This window comes from Chroicocephalus ridibundus, chromosome 7 (genome assembly GCF_963924245.1).
Source record: "Chroicocephalus ridibundus chromosome 7, bChrRid1.1, whole genome shotgun sequence".
Classification (NCBI taxonomy): Eukaryota; Metazoa; Chordata; class Aves; order Charadriiformes; family Laridae; genus Chroicocephalus; species Chroicocephalus ridibundus.
In genome coordinates this window covers 50473615-50486055 of record NC_086290.1, presented here as the reverse complement: position 1 = coordinate 50486055, position 12441 = coordinate 50473615, and the positions used below count along the sequence as shown (strand labels likewise).

General features: G+C 42.1%; 1 protein-coding gene across 2 annotated transcripts in view; it reads left to right on the top strand.

Annotated features, from left to right (window-relative positions):
• Positions 1-12129, top strand: part of NLK (nemo like kinase) — a 64201-nt gene extending 52072 nt beyond the window's left edge. The window contains exons 8-11 of one of the 2 annotated variants that reach the window (XM_063340905.1): positions 4096-4182; positions 5925-6123; positions 7764-7857; positions 8380-12129. In XM_063340905.1, the coding sequence (XP_063196975.1) occupies positions 4096-4182; positions 5925-6123; positions 7764-7857; positions 8380-8434 (435 nt within the window). In that variant the 3' untranslated portion in view covers positions 8435-12129. Of the gene's footprint in view, positions 1-4095; positions 4183-5924; positions 6124-7763; positions 7864-8379 lie in introns of both variants that reach the window. The other variant, XM_063340906.1, reaches the window with a different exon arrangement.
• Positions 12130-12441: the final 312 nt, after the last annotated feature.

Below are 12441 nucleotides of genomic sequence, written 5' to 3'. Positions count from 1 at the left end.
AGTTCTGAAAGCCCCGGAGGGACTCCAGTACTGACAGCATCGAGAGTGTTCAAAGTAGAAATCGCCCGTTACCCAGGTCCGTCAGCAGAACAGTCCAGCAGCCCATCACCAAAGGGTCCCTCACCATCCCTGCTGTGACCTGAGCTGTCTCGAAAAGGCTGAGAAAAACTGAGATACAGCATTCAACACAAATGAAGTAAAGTTAATTAAAAAAAAAAAAAAAAGAACCAGAGAAAAAAGGCAGGATGATGTCATTATGCTGACTGGACAAGAAAAAGGGCAAATGAAATGTAGTGTTAATAGATACAAAGAAATGCTTATGCGGGAATCCACTGTGCAGTAATAAAGCAGTTTGTCCATCCAATATCGTCATTTTTATGATTGTTAGATAGTAAAAATTAACAAAATTAATAACCTATACATGTTAATACGTCAGATCTTTCCAGTAGTTAAGTTTGCATCTTTATTTTCTGCATGTTGAAGTAATTTCTCAAATGTCTACTCACCACAATACTAGTTACCATAGAAATGAGCACTGGATGTATATTCTGCTATATTATTATCATGGGGGAGTTCTGCCTCCTTGGCGCTTTTGATTCACTACATCAACTTGTCTCTATTCCATTTTATGACAGCCTTTTTTTTTTTTTTTTTCTTTCAACGTTAATAATAGGAGGATTTCCTTAAGACTTTCTCTACCAGTTTTAAAAGAAATCAAGTCTATTTTTTTACTATTGTGTGCTAGAAGAGTTGTAACTCTTAAGCACGTAATCCTGCGCTTTCAAGGTTTGAGGTGTTTAAAAAAAAAAAAAGTTTGTAGTGATTGAAGCTGGGAGAAATAAATCCATGGTACTTTCTATATATAAATATATAACAGTATACAAATATATCCAGATACTTTATAGAATACATTCATTTTAAATTCTGATAATTTGATAATCGCTTGACATTTCCAAAGTGCAGTAGTTGTGCTCTTGGTAGTAGTAAGCAAGAACTCTGGAATGTATTTATTAGCCTCGTTCAGTTTGTTAAAGGAGGATGTTGAATCAAGAATTGAAATGGGCCCAAGGGTGTCTCCTGATTCTCCAGTCGCAGTGCCAAGCCACTGAAACGCCGTGTCTCTTGACCGCGGAATGACAGGAATACTAACAAGCAAGTGGGGTGAAATGGTATAAAAGGTTTCCATACAGATTTAATGTCCTAGAGCCACTCGGTCATAGGAAATACGCTATAGGCAGTTAGTCCTGTGTCTGTTGAGGAAAACACCATTGGTTTTTCATGGAGTGCCCCAGAAGTGGAACAGTCTCTGGAGTTGTGGAAATAGGGGGTTATGGTGCATCGAGTTGACTTCTTTAATGATATTTCTCTGTTTTCAATTTCAAGCACACTTCATGTTCAAATGCAAATTCCTGGCTTTTCATCTTTTAAAATGGAGGGTTTGCTGGTTATAAATAGCTGACTGTTACCAGTTTCTTAATTAGATTAATAGGGAGAGAAAACCAAGTTAGAAACTGATGAATACTTTGTCGCACAAACTATTTTTAATCCATGTAGGTGAGCATAGTAGGAGTTAAGGGGTAAAGCGTTTTGCTGCTTTATGTAAAAATAGAGTAATGCATGAAGTTTCTGATTTAAGAAAACCCATCCCACCGTGTGTTGGCATAATGAAAATTTACATACTATGTAGACTTCTTTGTCAGTTTTGCATTTAAAGATTTTACTTCAAACTAAAGTTGAGTGAATTGATGAAGTTGCTTAACTGGCAGCCCTCGGAGGAGCGTCTCCTCCCACGGACGCCGTGGTTTGGGCTCCGCCGCAGTCCTGTGCTGTCCCGCTGCCACAAGGCAAATGTGCTGGAGATCATCCCCTCCCCGCCGTGGTCCTCGCACCCTCAGCTGCGGCAGAGAGAGATCCGGCATGATGCACCTTACTTGCTAGAGGACCTCACCATTCCATGATAATCAAATCTTACAGAAATTCAGCTTTCACCAATTTCTTCTGCCCTTGCGAGTATTCTTCGGGACTGTTCCTGATCTCTAGCTGTGCGCTTGATTGCAGTTTGCTGAGAAAATGCTGCCTCCAAAAACTGTGTATAACCAGATGCTCAGAGACTGGTGCAGACAAGGGGTGTAAGCGTAGCACAAAAAGTGCATCCTTCATTTGTACTGGATGCAAGAGCTTCTGTAAGTAATGAATATAATCATATTTTTCTGCCCCAGTATCTGGATGAAACCTACTTAATCACAGTGTTTGGATGACAGTGCTTTTTGTGTAGATGGTACCTATTCGTTAGAAAAATCATATGAAGTTACCAAATATTATAGTTTTATATTCTATAGACTGCACTTAGAAACTAAGCCCGAGTAGTGCTTAGTGCTGTATTTGGTAGTTCAGGGTTAACTTACAAGGATGTCACTGTGGAGGTGTAATTTTTTTATATGCTGGCAAATTTACAGCAACTAAATAACTTATATTACTTCTAAATGGGTAGAAGCAACAGATGCCTGTCAAATACTAACATTGCATCCCAGTTAAAGTCTGTGTAGAGTTAATGCGCTACTGGAAATGCTGTGGATCCGTACGAGTGAGATACAAGGTCTAAGTTTGCTAGTGAATATCGTCCCATAAATAGGCTAGCTAGCTTCCAATTGATTTGTGATATTGTAGGCAGAACGTTGTAGTCATTTCTGTCAGCCGGCTAGTATGTTCTTCCCCCCTCTCAGCAGTAATTAATCCCCGCGCTGGGGAAGCACTCTGTAGCGTTCCTCCTGCCCTCCCGGCTCTCCCCAGCGCCTGCCTTCACTGGCTAATATGAACATGGTTTGAATTTTCACGGGAACAATACAAAGGGGTGTGTGTGGCTGCACGTGTATGTGAATGGTTTATTTCCTTAAAAAATAAAAATAAAAATTTTAAGAGTGTTGGCCTTGGAAGTAACGTACTCCATAGCAGGAATCCCCTTTGCAGCAGTGCCTGGCCTATTATCTGCGGGGCCCGGTTGTTCTTTGCTTGGGGGTTTTGGTTTCTTTTTTCAATAGGTTTGTGGTTTTGCTTTCTTCCAAGTGTGAAAATTGAGACTTCCTTTCCCCCCGTCTCACTCCTTTTTGGTGTATTTTTTCCCCCTTTGCTTTAGAGGAGTAACTCTCCACTTGTTTCGCAACACTTCATTGACTTTGACTGTAGTGCATTCTACTGCCATTCTCGAAGCTAAATAAGAACAGGAATCATGTCAATTAAGCAGGAAAATATTTTACTTGATTTTGGAAACTGGCATGGTTGTGGCTTTGAAAAAAAAAAAAAATCTTTGAAGTTCATTCCAGAGAGCCTAGGATATAGCTAATGCTTTAAAATGAATGGCATCTAACATTGATATTATTGTTGATTATTTTATTTTCATTTTGGGCCCCTTCAGGCAATGCTTCTTCCCACGGGTTGGGGATGTGGGGGCAGGGGTTGTCTTCGCGTTTTGCTGCCCTCGTGTTAACACTGAGGAAGGCGCGGAGCAGTTTGTGGGCCCAAGCAGAGGGGAACCGTGCCACCGCCAGCTGCGGGTGCTTCCAGCTCCTGATGCCCACGCGGCTCCTGTCCGACAGCACCCGCCGCGTCCCGGCCCTGCTCCCCCGCCTCTTTATCCCCTGTAAAACACTGTACGCCTGAAGGTCATTTTAATTGTACTAGATGTCACTGTCGGTTAGATATGGATCGCCTGGGTAAGGAAAAGCAAAATAATCCATAATTTGGCAGTGATTGAGATCAGAAAAATGAAATACTGGAAATGATGTGGTTAATCAGCCCCCTGAGCAGCGACAGCTTAAAGTGGCTTCTATATAGAAAAATAAATAAATAAAATATAGGTTTGTCCAGGGGTTACGTCTGAACTAAGGAAGAAAATAACCATTTAGATCTCAGTTACAATTGCTGAGTTTTGTAATAGTGATTACAGTCTCGTTGGAAAGTGTTAGGTCGTGCTTGTCCTTTTTAACAAGAGGTTTGTCCTTGGTAACTATCAAATGCCGCGTGTTGTAACGGCCTTTTCTCGCTGACGGATCTGACAGGAGACCTCTCCGCACTCTTCTCTCTCCTGTTTCCCTGCAGCCATCCCTCCCTGTCCTGTACACGCTCTCCAGTCAAGCTACACATGAAGCAGTTCATCTCCTTTGCAGAATGTTGGTCTTTGATCCAGTAAGTATGATTTTAAATTATTTCTAATACTTTTTTGTTTTAACAGTTTTTGTTGGCTGCTACTTAATGAATATTTTAGGTAAAGGACTGCTGCAGCCGATTCTCTTCTGCATTGCATTTCAGTACTTTTGGGTCTGTAAAAGGCATAAAAGTATCATCTTATAATTGCTCAATTAATTTCGCCCTGGAACGGGGGTTTCGCATTTAAAATCTAGTGGTCTTTTGAAGAAAGCTACGATGGAGTGAGAAAGAAGAGGGTGTTGGTGAATCATGCCATCTTTTCCCAGCTAGGTGTAGGTAGCAGAACATCAGATACTTTGATGCAGTTCTAATTAGAGACGCGTGGGTGTTCCTGGTCTTGCGACACACAGAAAATTCCTTCTGCATCCACACAGTCACACACAGGATCTTTTTTCCACTGAGCATCTGTTTTTCTAATAAAAATTTGCTGCTGTAGATTTTGGATTTCATCTCTTGGGCTTACTGTACAGAATCGTCACTAGACAAGCTGGTACCTGAATCGATGGTCTTGGTTATTTCATCTTTCCAGGAAAACCCCTAACATTTCAAATGAAAAACAGACAAATTGACTGTACTGCCAAGTGGGAAGCTTGTAATTGAGTATTCAGAAGGCAGTACCTTTTGATTTTATTTTTTTTAACTCTTAAGATGACTTTACTAAACAAAAAAATGGAAGTGTTAAATTATAACTTCCATGTAAACAACTTATTTTCTTTCCTTTCTGACTCCCTTAACGCTCAGAATACTGTTATTCCCAAATCACATTTAAATAAGTTTGTGTTTGGGTTTTGTTTTTAAGAATCAGGACAGTCCTTTATTGTAATTTCATCTAAAAAATACGCTGGGAATTGGGAGAGTTGAGTTCTACTCCAAGCTTTGCCACTGCTTTTGCTCTTTGAGCAAGTAACTTTTGTTGTGTTTGTGTTTTAGTTTGGTTTTGAATTCACCTTCAACAACGGATTTCATTACACCTTGAATTTGCGGTAGCACTTCTGTCTGCAGCTCTTTAGAAGCAGATAGTCTTCTCCTTTGTCGAGGGGCTGGTGCTGGACACCTAGAGACCGAGTCCTGCACTTGGGCTGTGCCCAGAAACCTCTTAGTAGGTGGCAGTGAGCTGCAGGATTTAACCCCTCGCTCCACCACCTGCCCTGCACCTTCACCACGGGTTCTCTGAAACCTGGCATGTAAAGTACTTCTCGGCACTCCAGATGCCACATCCTGCATTATGCTGGTAGCCGGGGTGCTTCAATTTGTCTTTTACTTGGAATACCTACTCAAGGACACATTACAATGTTTTGCAGAGTATGGACCTACAAAATGCCGTATTTGTTAACATTCAACAATTCCTCATAACAAATTCCTTGGGCTTATTTTGATTCGTTGTAGGAGTCGTAATTTTAAGGTTATCTGGAGAAAGTAATTATTGAAAAATATATTTCTAAAAATCGTATTAGCAGCATTTTCTATCATTAGCTATAGCACAGAAAGGTCAATGTGATTTTAGCAATGCTGCTTGTTTTTAAGTAAAATCTTCCCCCTAGTGGCAGCGTTTGCAGATCTACGTTTTCTGACCTGAACTAATCCTTTAACATGATTAGGTGTTTTTTAAAAAATTTAGAATTAATTGATGAGTAAGTATTCCTTAGACTGTTTCAATACCTCTGAAAATATCCTAATTCTTTTTTTTTATTTATTTTATTTTCCTTAAATGCAATATTCAGTCCAAAAGAATATCTGCTAAGGATGCCTTAGCTCACCCATATCTTGACGAAGGGCGGTTGCGATACCACACTTGTATGTGTAAATGTTGTTTCTCCACATCTACTGGAAGAGTTTATACAAGTGATTTTGAACCCATCACTAATCCCAAATTCGATGACACTTTTGAAAAGAACCTCAGTTCTGTTCGGCAGGTGAAAGGTGAGTAGTAATTAACCTTTGCTTCTGCATTTCTCTTCCTGCCCTATCCTTTGGCAGTCTGTCCTTGGAGTGTGCCGTCTGGGTGCGCGCGCTAACCCAGGTGGGGTTTGCTTTTGGGTGTTTTTCCATAGCAGATACTGGCAATCATTTCTTTTCACTCAAAGAGCAGGATTGCTTGTAAGCGTTCTGTCCTAACACATGATCACACGCGTTAGCTGACGTGCAGAAGTCTGTTGGTTTCCCACCATCACAGCCACCTTCCCCGCTGTCGCTGCTCCCCAGTCGCTGCTGTTCCCCGCTGGGGCGCGGGGTGTTTTCCCCAGCTCTCCTGCAGAAAGGGGGCACCTCCCCAAGGGCTGGAGCTGGGAGCCTCATAGTTCTCCTGCCACACTCTGCTGGCGCGGGAGGGCCATGCCGAGGGCCGGGGCAGCAGCCGCTGTCATGGTGTCCCCGCTGGTGCCACGCGCGGCTCCGGCAGAGGCTGCGCTCAGGCTGGTGACGTTCTGTCACCGCTGCTGGGAGAGAAGCTACTGCTGCAGATGGCTACTACATACCGGCAGTCGCTTTGTGGCACTCGAGGTTTGAAGTCTGATCCCATCACAGCAAATAAGCCCTGAAACACTTTTCTTCTGCAATCGATAGGCTCCGGTCGGCAAGGCAGGTCCTTCCTGAGCGCCGTCCAGAGCCGGGCACAGGGCAGGGGTTGGGTCTCTTTGGTGGCAGCTGGAATAATTCAGGAGGAAGAGAGGGGGCAGAAGTGTGTTACCTTGGGACAAAAATACTCCGTGATGTTGCCATGATAACGGGACTTATTGCGGATATATCCTGAACTTATAACTCGGAAATTTACAATTATAGTTCCTACAAGTTCACGTGGCATTGTTTTCTTTTTATCCTGTTACTCTTTCCATTTCCCTCCTCTCTTTCCAGAGCTGCACCTGCTCTGCTGCCTGCTCTGAAATCTCCTGTTCTAGAAGCTAAAGCTGCCTTTATGGTTTGCTGGCAGCGGGGCAGGTCCTGGCACGTGGGCCCTGACGGACCCCCCGGGACCTGGGGAGCTCCGGCCGGTGCCAAACCTCCCGGCTCTGCTTTTCGGGGAGGCGTGTGTGTGCGCACGTGTGTTTGGGAAGAGGTTTGGTCTGGCAGCTGTACACACAGTTCCTATTTCCTTATGAAAATTTACTTTTTTGCTTTAATCACTCAAGCGGCAGTTTTGTGCTTGGTGGCGGTGACCGAGTCCATGGATCAAACTGGACCAACACAACTGTGTTCTCGGTGTTTGCAGACCAAGTCCCAGTTGAGAATTCTTTGCTTTTCAAAAAGTTATACCCCAAAATTGGGATTTAATCTCTAACTGGTTATCATCAGTTCAGTGTTGTAGGACAACAACCTGTAGGACAGGTTTTATTTTATACACAGTTATTTCAGCGTGCGTGGAAGAGTTCTGTGTGAGCCCGTGCTCTGAGGTGTGGCGTCGGGTGAGATTTAGGTGAGATTTGGGGAAGCTGTGGAGTTCTTTTGTCCTTACTAAAATGTCCTTTCAGTAGAGGAAGCTGTATTGTCCTCCAGTCTACGTTGCATTTCACCGAAGCAGAAAGTATTAATGCTATGGTGGTTTTTCTTTTTCCTCCTGTGTACAGAAATAATTCATCAGTTCATTTTGGAACAGCAGAAAGGAAACAGAGTGCCTCTCTGCATCAACCCGCAGTCTGCTGCTTTTAAGAGCTTTATTAGGTAACTGTATGTAATCACATCTGATACTAATTCACATTTATTCGTAGTACGGAATTCACACATCCAAAATGTTTTTATGTTTTAAATGTCTGAGAGTAGGAAAGGCCCATAGAGAACTTCCGCGAAAAATACCTTAAGGACATGTATGGTCACATTTTAAAAATACTTTTATGAACTCTTCTAGAATTTAAGTAAAACATGGAAAAGTTTCAAGTAATATTTTAGCCTCAGACTAAAAATTAGAACTGAAAGATTGACAAGCTGAATTCTGATTGTAGAACTGCACTGTAAAAACATTAAAATTAATGACGGATAGATGAATGATGGTTAAGAAAATAAGTAGATAAAGCACGGCGAAGTATTTGTTGTCTGTTGTTAGCTGTTGGTCTCGGGGTGTTTTGGTTGGCTTTTGGTGGGGTTTTTTGTTTTCCTTGAAACGTTTGCTTTCTGGTCGAGCGTTAACTTTCTCGTCTATTAGCTGCTGCAAATGAACACTGATTTTCTGTGTCACCCGCATTCTAGTTCCACGGTTGCTCAACCGTCCGAGATGCCGCCATCTCCTCTGGTTTGGGAGTGAAGTGGAGGATAATGTACTACTGAGATGTAACGTAGCTTTCCACTGGAGTCTGGGATTTGCAATTCTGGAGGTTAATCATGCTTGTACTGTAATTTTACTAATGAAGTTTTAAATTAACAACCACTACTTGTACAATATGAATAATATTTAGAAATGTACTAGACTTTTAATCTTGTAAAGTGGTTGTGCTTTTAGAAGAAAATATTTTACCCAGAGTTGCACGTGTTTTATGAATTCTAGTGCAGCTGTGATGGCTCAGCTCAGAACAAACAGAATTGAACCAAATTTGGGGAGGTTTTTTCTTTTTTTTTTTTTTTTTCCTTTTTTTTCTTTTTTTTTATTGAAGTGAGATTGTACAAAAAGATAGACATACATTTTGATATTGAGCCATTCCTGAAGATTTTGGGTTTTCTAAAACTAAGGAATACAGAAAACTTGACTGCGACCAATCCTGAAGTCACGTCAGATGCCGGCGACCACAGAAGTGGCCGCGACACCTGATGGTCAAACCCTATAAATAGCTTCTCACTAGAGCTGTGATGGTGATGTGTGCTGTTCTCAAATCAGATGTTGTGAGTAGAGAGAATGAGTTTGTGACTAGGAGAGACTAAACTTCTGTTTCCTTACCCGGTATAAATATATATATATATTTAATCTATTTTTATTAGAAGTTTTTCTGCTCTTTCTTACATAAAACCCCCCAGCATGCATCTTCTATGTGTGTAAATAATTCCATTTATGGGCTAATTTCAGAGGTCCCCGACATCATTGCTGTATAGAGAGAAACTAGCTTGCACATTTTAGGTCTGTGAAATTTTGTGAGAACTTTTTCCTGCACTGGACAGTTGAGAGAAAAAAAAAAAAAAGAAAAGGAAAAAAAAAAAAGCACATAGGGAATTATGTTAATTGTGTTCGTGTCTTTAGGCGAAGCTGTGGAAGTCTTGAAATGTCACAGTAGTAAATAACTTTTATTACTTTTTGGCTAATTCTTTTTCTGTTGGAACACTGAATTCTGTGCATATGTATATATGAACACAAATTGAAGGCCTCTACCTCCTGGAGTATACAACTTGGTTTGTTTACCTCCACATGATTTTTTTTTTTTTTTTTTTAAGTTCAGTGTGGAGACTTGAAACTTGAATGTCCCTTCCAACTTTTATATTTAAAACAAGACTAGAAAATTGAAGACTGTTTTTCACCTGTACAAAGAAATCCTAAAGGGTGGTCTTAAAATTTGAGCATTGGTCTGGAGGAAAACCGTGGTGTTTGTTATGGACAATTAACTGTTAAAGTTATTGTAAGTTATCTGTATTTAGCAGAGTATTTTCAACAAGAGTGATCTGAGCTGAAATTGGAGACTATTAGTAAGTTATGTTTGGAAGTTTTAACTTCAATGAAGTAATTATTTGCTGTGAAAGAGACAAACATTGAATAACTGAACAAAGATGGTGCAATATCTTTGTTTTTTATGAGGCTCCTGAGAATAAAACCAACTGAAGCATTTCAATTCACTTGAATGAGAAACGTGTTTAATTAAAAGAGCCCGAGAAGACACTGGTATGAAAGGTAAAATCTCAGAGGTTGGTCAGTTAATGTGGCACACTTGCTGGTCACTTTGTAAAATGTAGATTTGAAGTACAGTGGTGAAAACATTAAATGTGACATTTGAAAAAGAAGTGGTGGTGGTATCGTTATTTCCTGTCTCATCTCCCACCTTCATTTAAGAATAAGTTGTTACAATCTCGATCGAGTACTGTCTGAAAGAATAGAAGTAAAAAGAGTTTATAACACCTTGGTTTGGGCGTGGTTTTGATTTGTACGCCCACATGCAGAAACACACACACATATATACGTATAGATGCATATCTATGCGCATATACATGAATTCTCAAACAAAATATTCACTTACTCCTTAAGCTTGATCCTGGATAAAGGCAAAACTTGCTGATTAAATCAAAACAAGCAATTGAGTTGCACTTTACTGGGAGGTTGAAAGACATCCGGGCAAGGATGGATTTTCCTTAATTTGCAAAGTTCATATCGTTTTTTTCAGCACAAAGGCGGTCGTTGTTTTCTGTAGTCCTAATGCAAAGAATCCAACGGGCAGTGGCGTTGCGGAATACGGCTGAAAACGCTCATGTTTTATGAGTGTGACCTTTTTAAAGATCAAACAAATTGAAAGATACGGTTCAAGCCTCAGGAGAAATAAACTGATGGACCCTCGGAGCAGGTGCTCCCTTCCCAGGGCTGGCGCAGGTTCTGGCTCCTGTCCCTGCCTCTTCAGACCTCTTCCGAGAAGCCTCTGTGCTGCTGTGAGGGAAATTTTAACGCGTTTTGGAGCCGGTGATGGTGGTGTCGTTATCGCTTCATGGTTGCCTGTTGCTGACACCGTTGCCATGAATTCGCTGCTGTTTTTACTGACGCTGCTCGTTAGATGCTCCGTCGGCGTAAGCCTGCGGTGCGACGGGCCCTTCGCTCAGGCAGGAACCCAGTGGTGCAGGCGGCAACGGAACCCTGGGCACCGGGATGCTTTTTGGAGGGAGTTGCTAGAGGTCCATGGGTTCATCTCGTTCATGAACACAGAATAAAATGTCTTTTGGACGTTCCCCTTTCAGGGTGTCTTCATATGAGTGTGGGCAAAGTAAAAAAGAGTGAGTAATGACAAATGGCACAAATGCGTAACGAAAATTGTGTGTGCAAATGTATGTAAAAACCTCGTACGGTCATGTTTTCTGTAGCCTCCACTGCGTTTTACATGTTTGATGTAACTCAGTTCCAATGGAAGTGAGACCTCTTAAGAGCCACCTTTGGCAAAGACGGTTCCGTGTGTGAAGTGGATGCCCTGGTGCGCGCAAGGAGAGCGAGCTCCGCGCCAGCGCAGCGGGAGCTGGTTTCTGTCCCAGTGGGGTTAAACTCTGGCTTGCGGTTTTCAGAGTTGCATTTTAATCAGTTTAAAGCTTTGTTGATACCAATGTCAAACGAATTACAGATTGTAATCATAAGTTTTAAGCTCTCTAAATACAGCTTCTGCATCTCCTTTTATTAATTGTGCCTTGAGAAGAGTACAGAAGTAGTGAGTGCAAAGAATAACTTCAAAATTATTCACAAATTGTCAAAGGAACGTGCAACTATTTGGAGGCCCGATCTCGGTGTGTACATCTTGAAGGTGATGCAAAGGAGCTAAACAACGTCTGCTGGGGGAAAGTAGTTGCCAAACCCCCTTTCTGATGTGCAGTGAAATACCACTGACTGATTCAAATCAACTCACTTACGAAAGTCGGGAAGAGCTTTTCTCCTTCAGCCAGTTTAATGTTGGCGTATTTGGGACTTTGCGATTTGAGCTGCTGGGAGCGTACGAATGCTCGCCAGACCAAAGAGCTGGGCTTAATAGTTACTGGGTCACAAGTTTTCTAATCATCTTTTTTACCCTGTATTTGTTTTAGTAACGGAATATCTTGAGATCCTTGAACTGTTTGTGCTTTGTAACTTTTAAAAATGCTTCTGTCAAGCACAGATTGAGCGGGAGTCCTGTTCACTGTACTTCTGTACCCCTGCTCAGGTATGGCTGCTTTACAACTGTTTGTGACGTGGATGGAGGGGGGAGACTGGGGTCCCAGCAGATGATGGCTATAAAATCTGCCTGTACCCCTGGGGCAGCTTCTGTGCTCAATAAAGGATGGCATCAGCCCCGCGGATCACCTGCTTCGGCTCTGACTTGTGGGGGACGCGGTCCAAGCCCGGGGGGGCGAAACCTTGGGGGGGGGGACGGGGGGAGGTGAGGCGTTAGTGGCGTCGAGAAACTGTTTTTTCCCCAGCTCGACCCTAGATGGAACGTTTAGAGGAAAAGACAAAAAGCCACCTTTAAATGCCGTAGCTTTGCAATGTGTCGAGGAAAGCGCAGCCTGTCAGCCGTGGCTGTACAGCAGGAACTTAACTGGCGGGGCGTCTTTTTTCCCAGCTCCCGCCCTTGGCCGAAATGAGTGAAATTGGGAAAAACTATGGAAAAA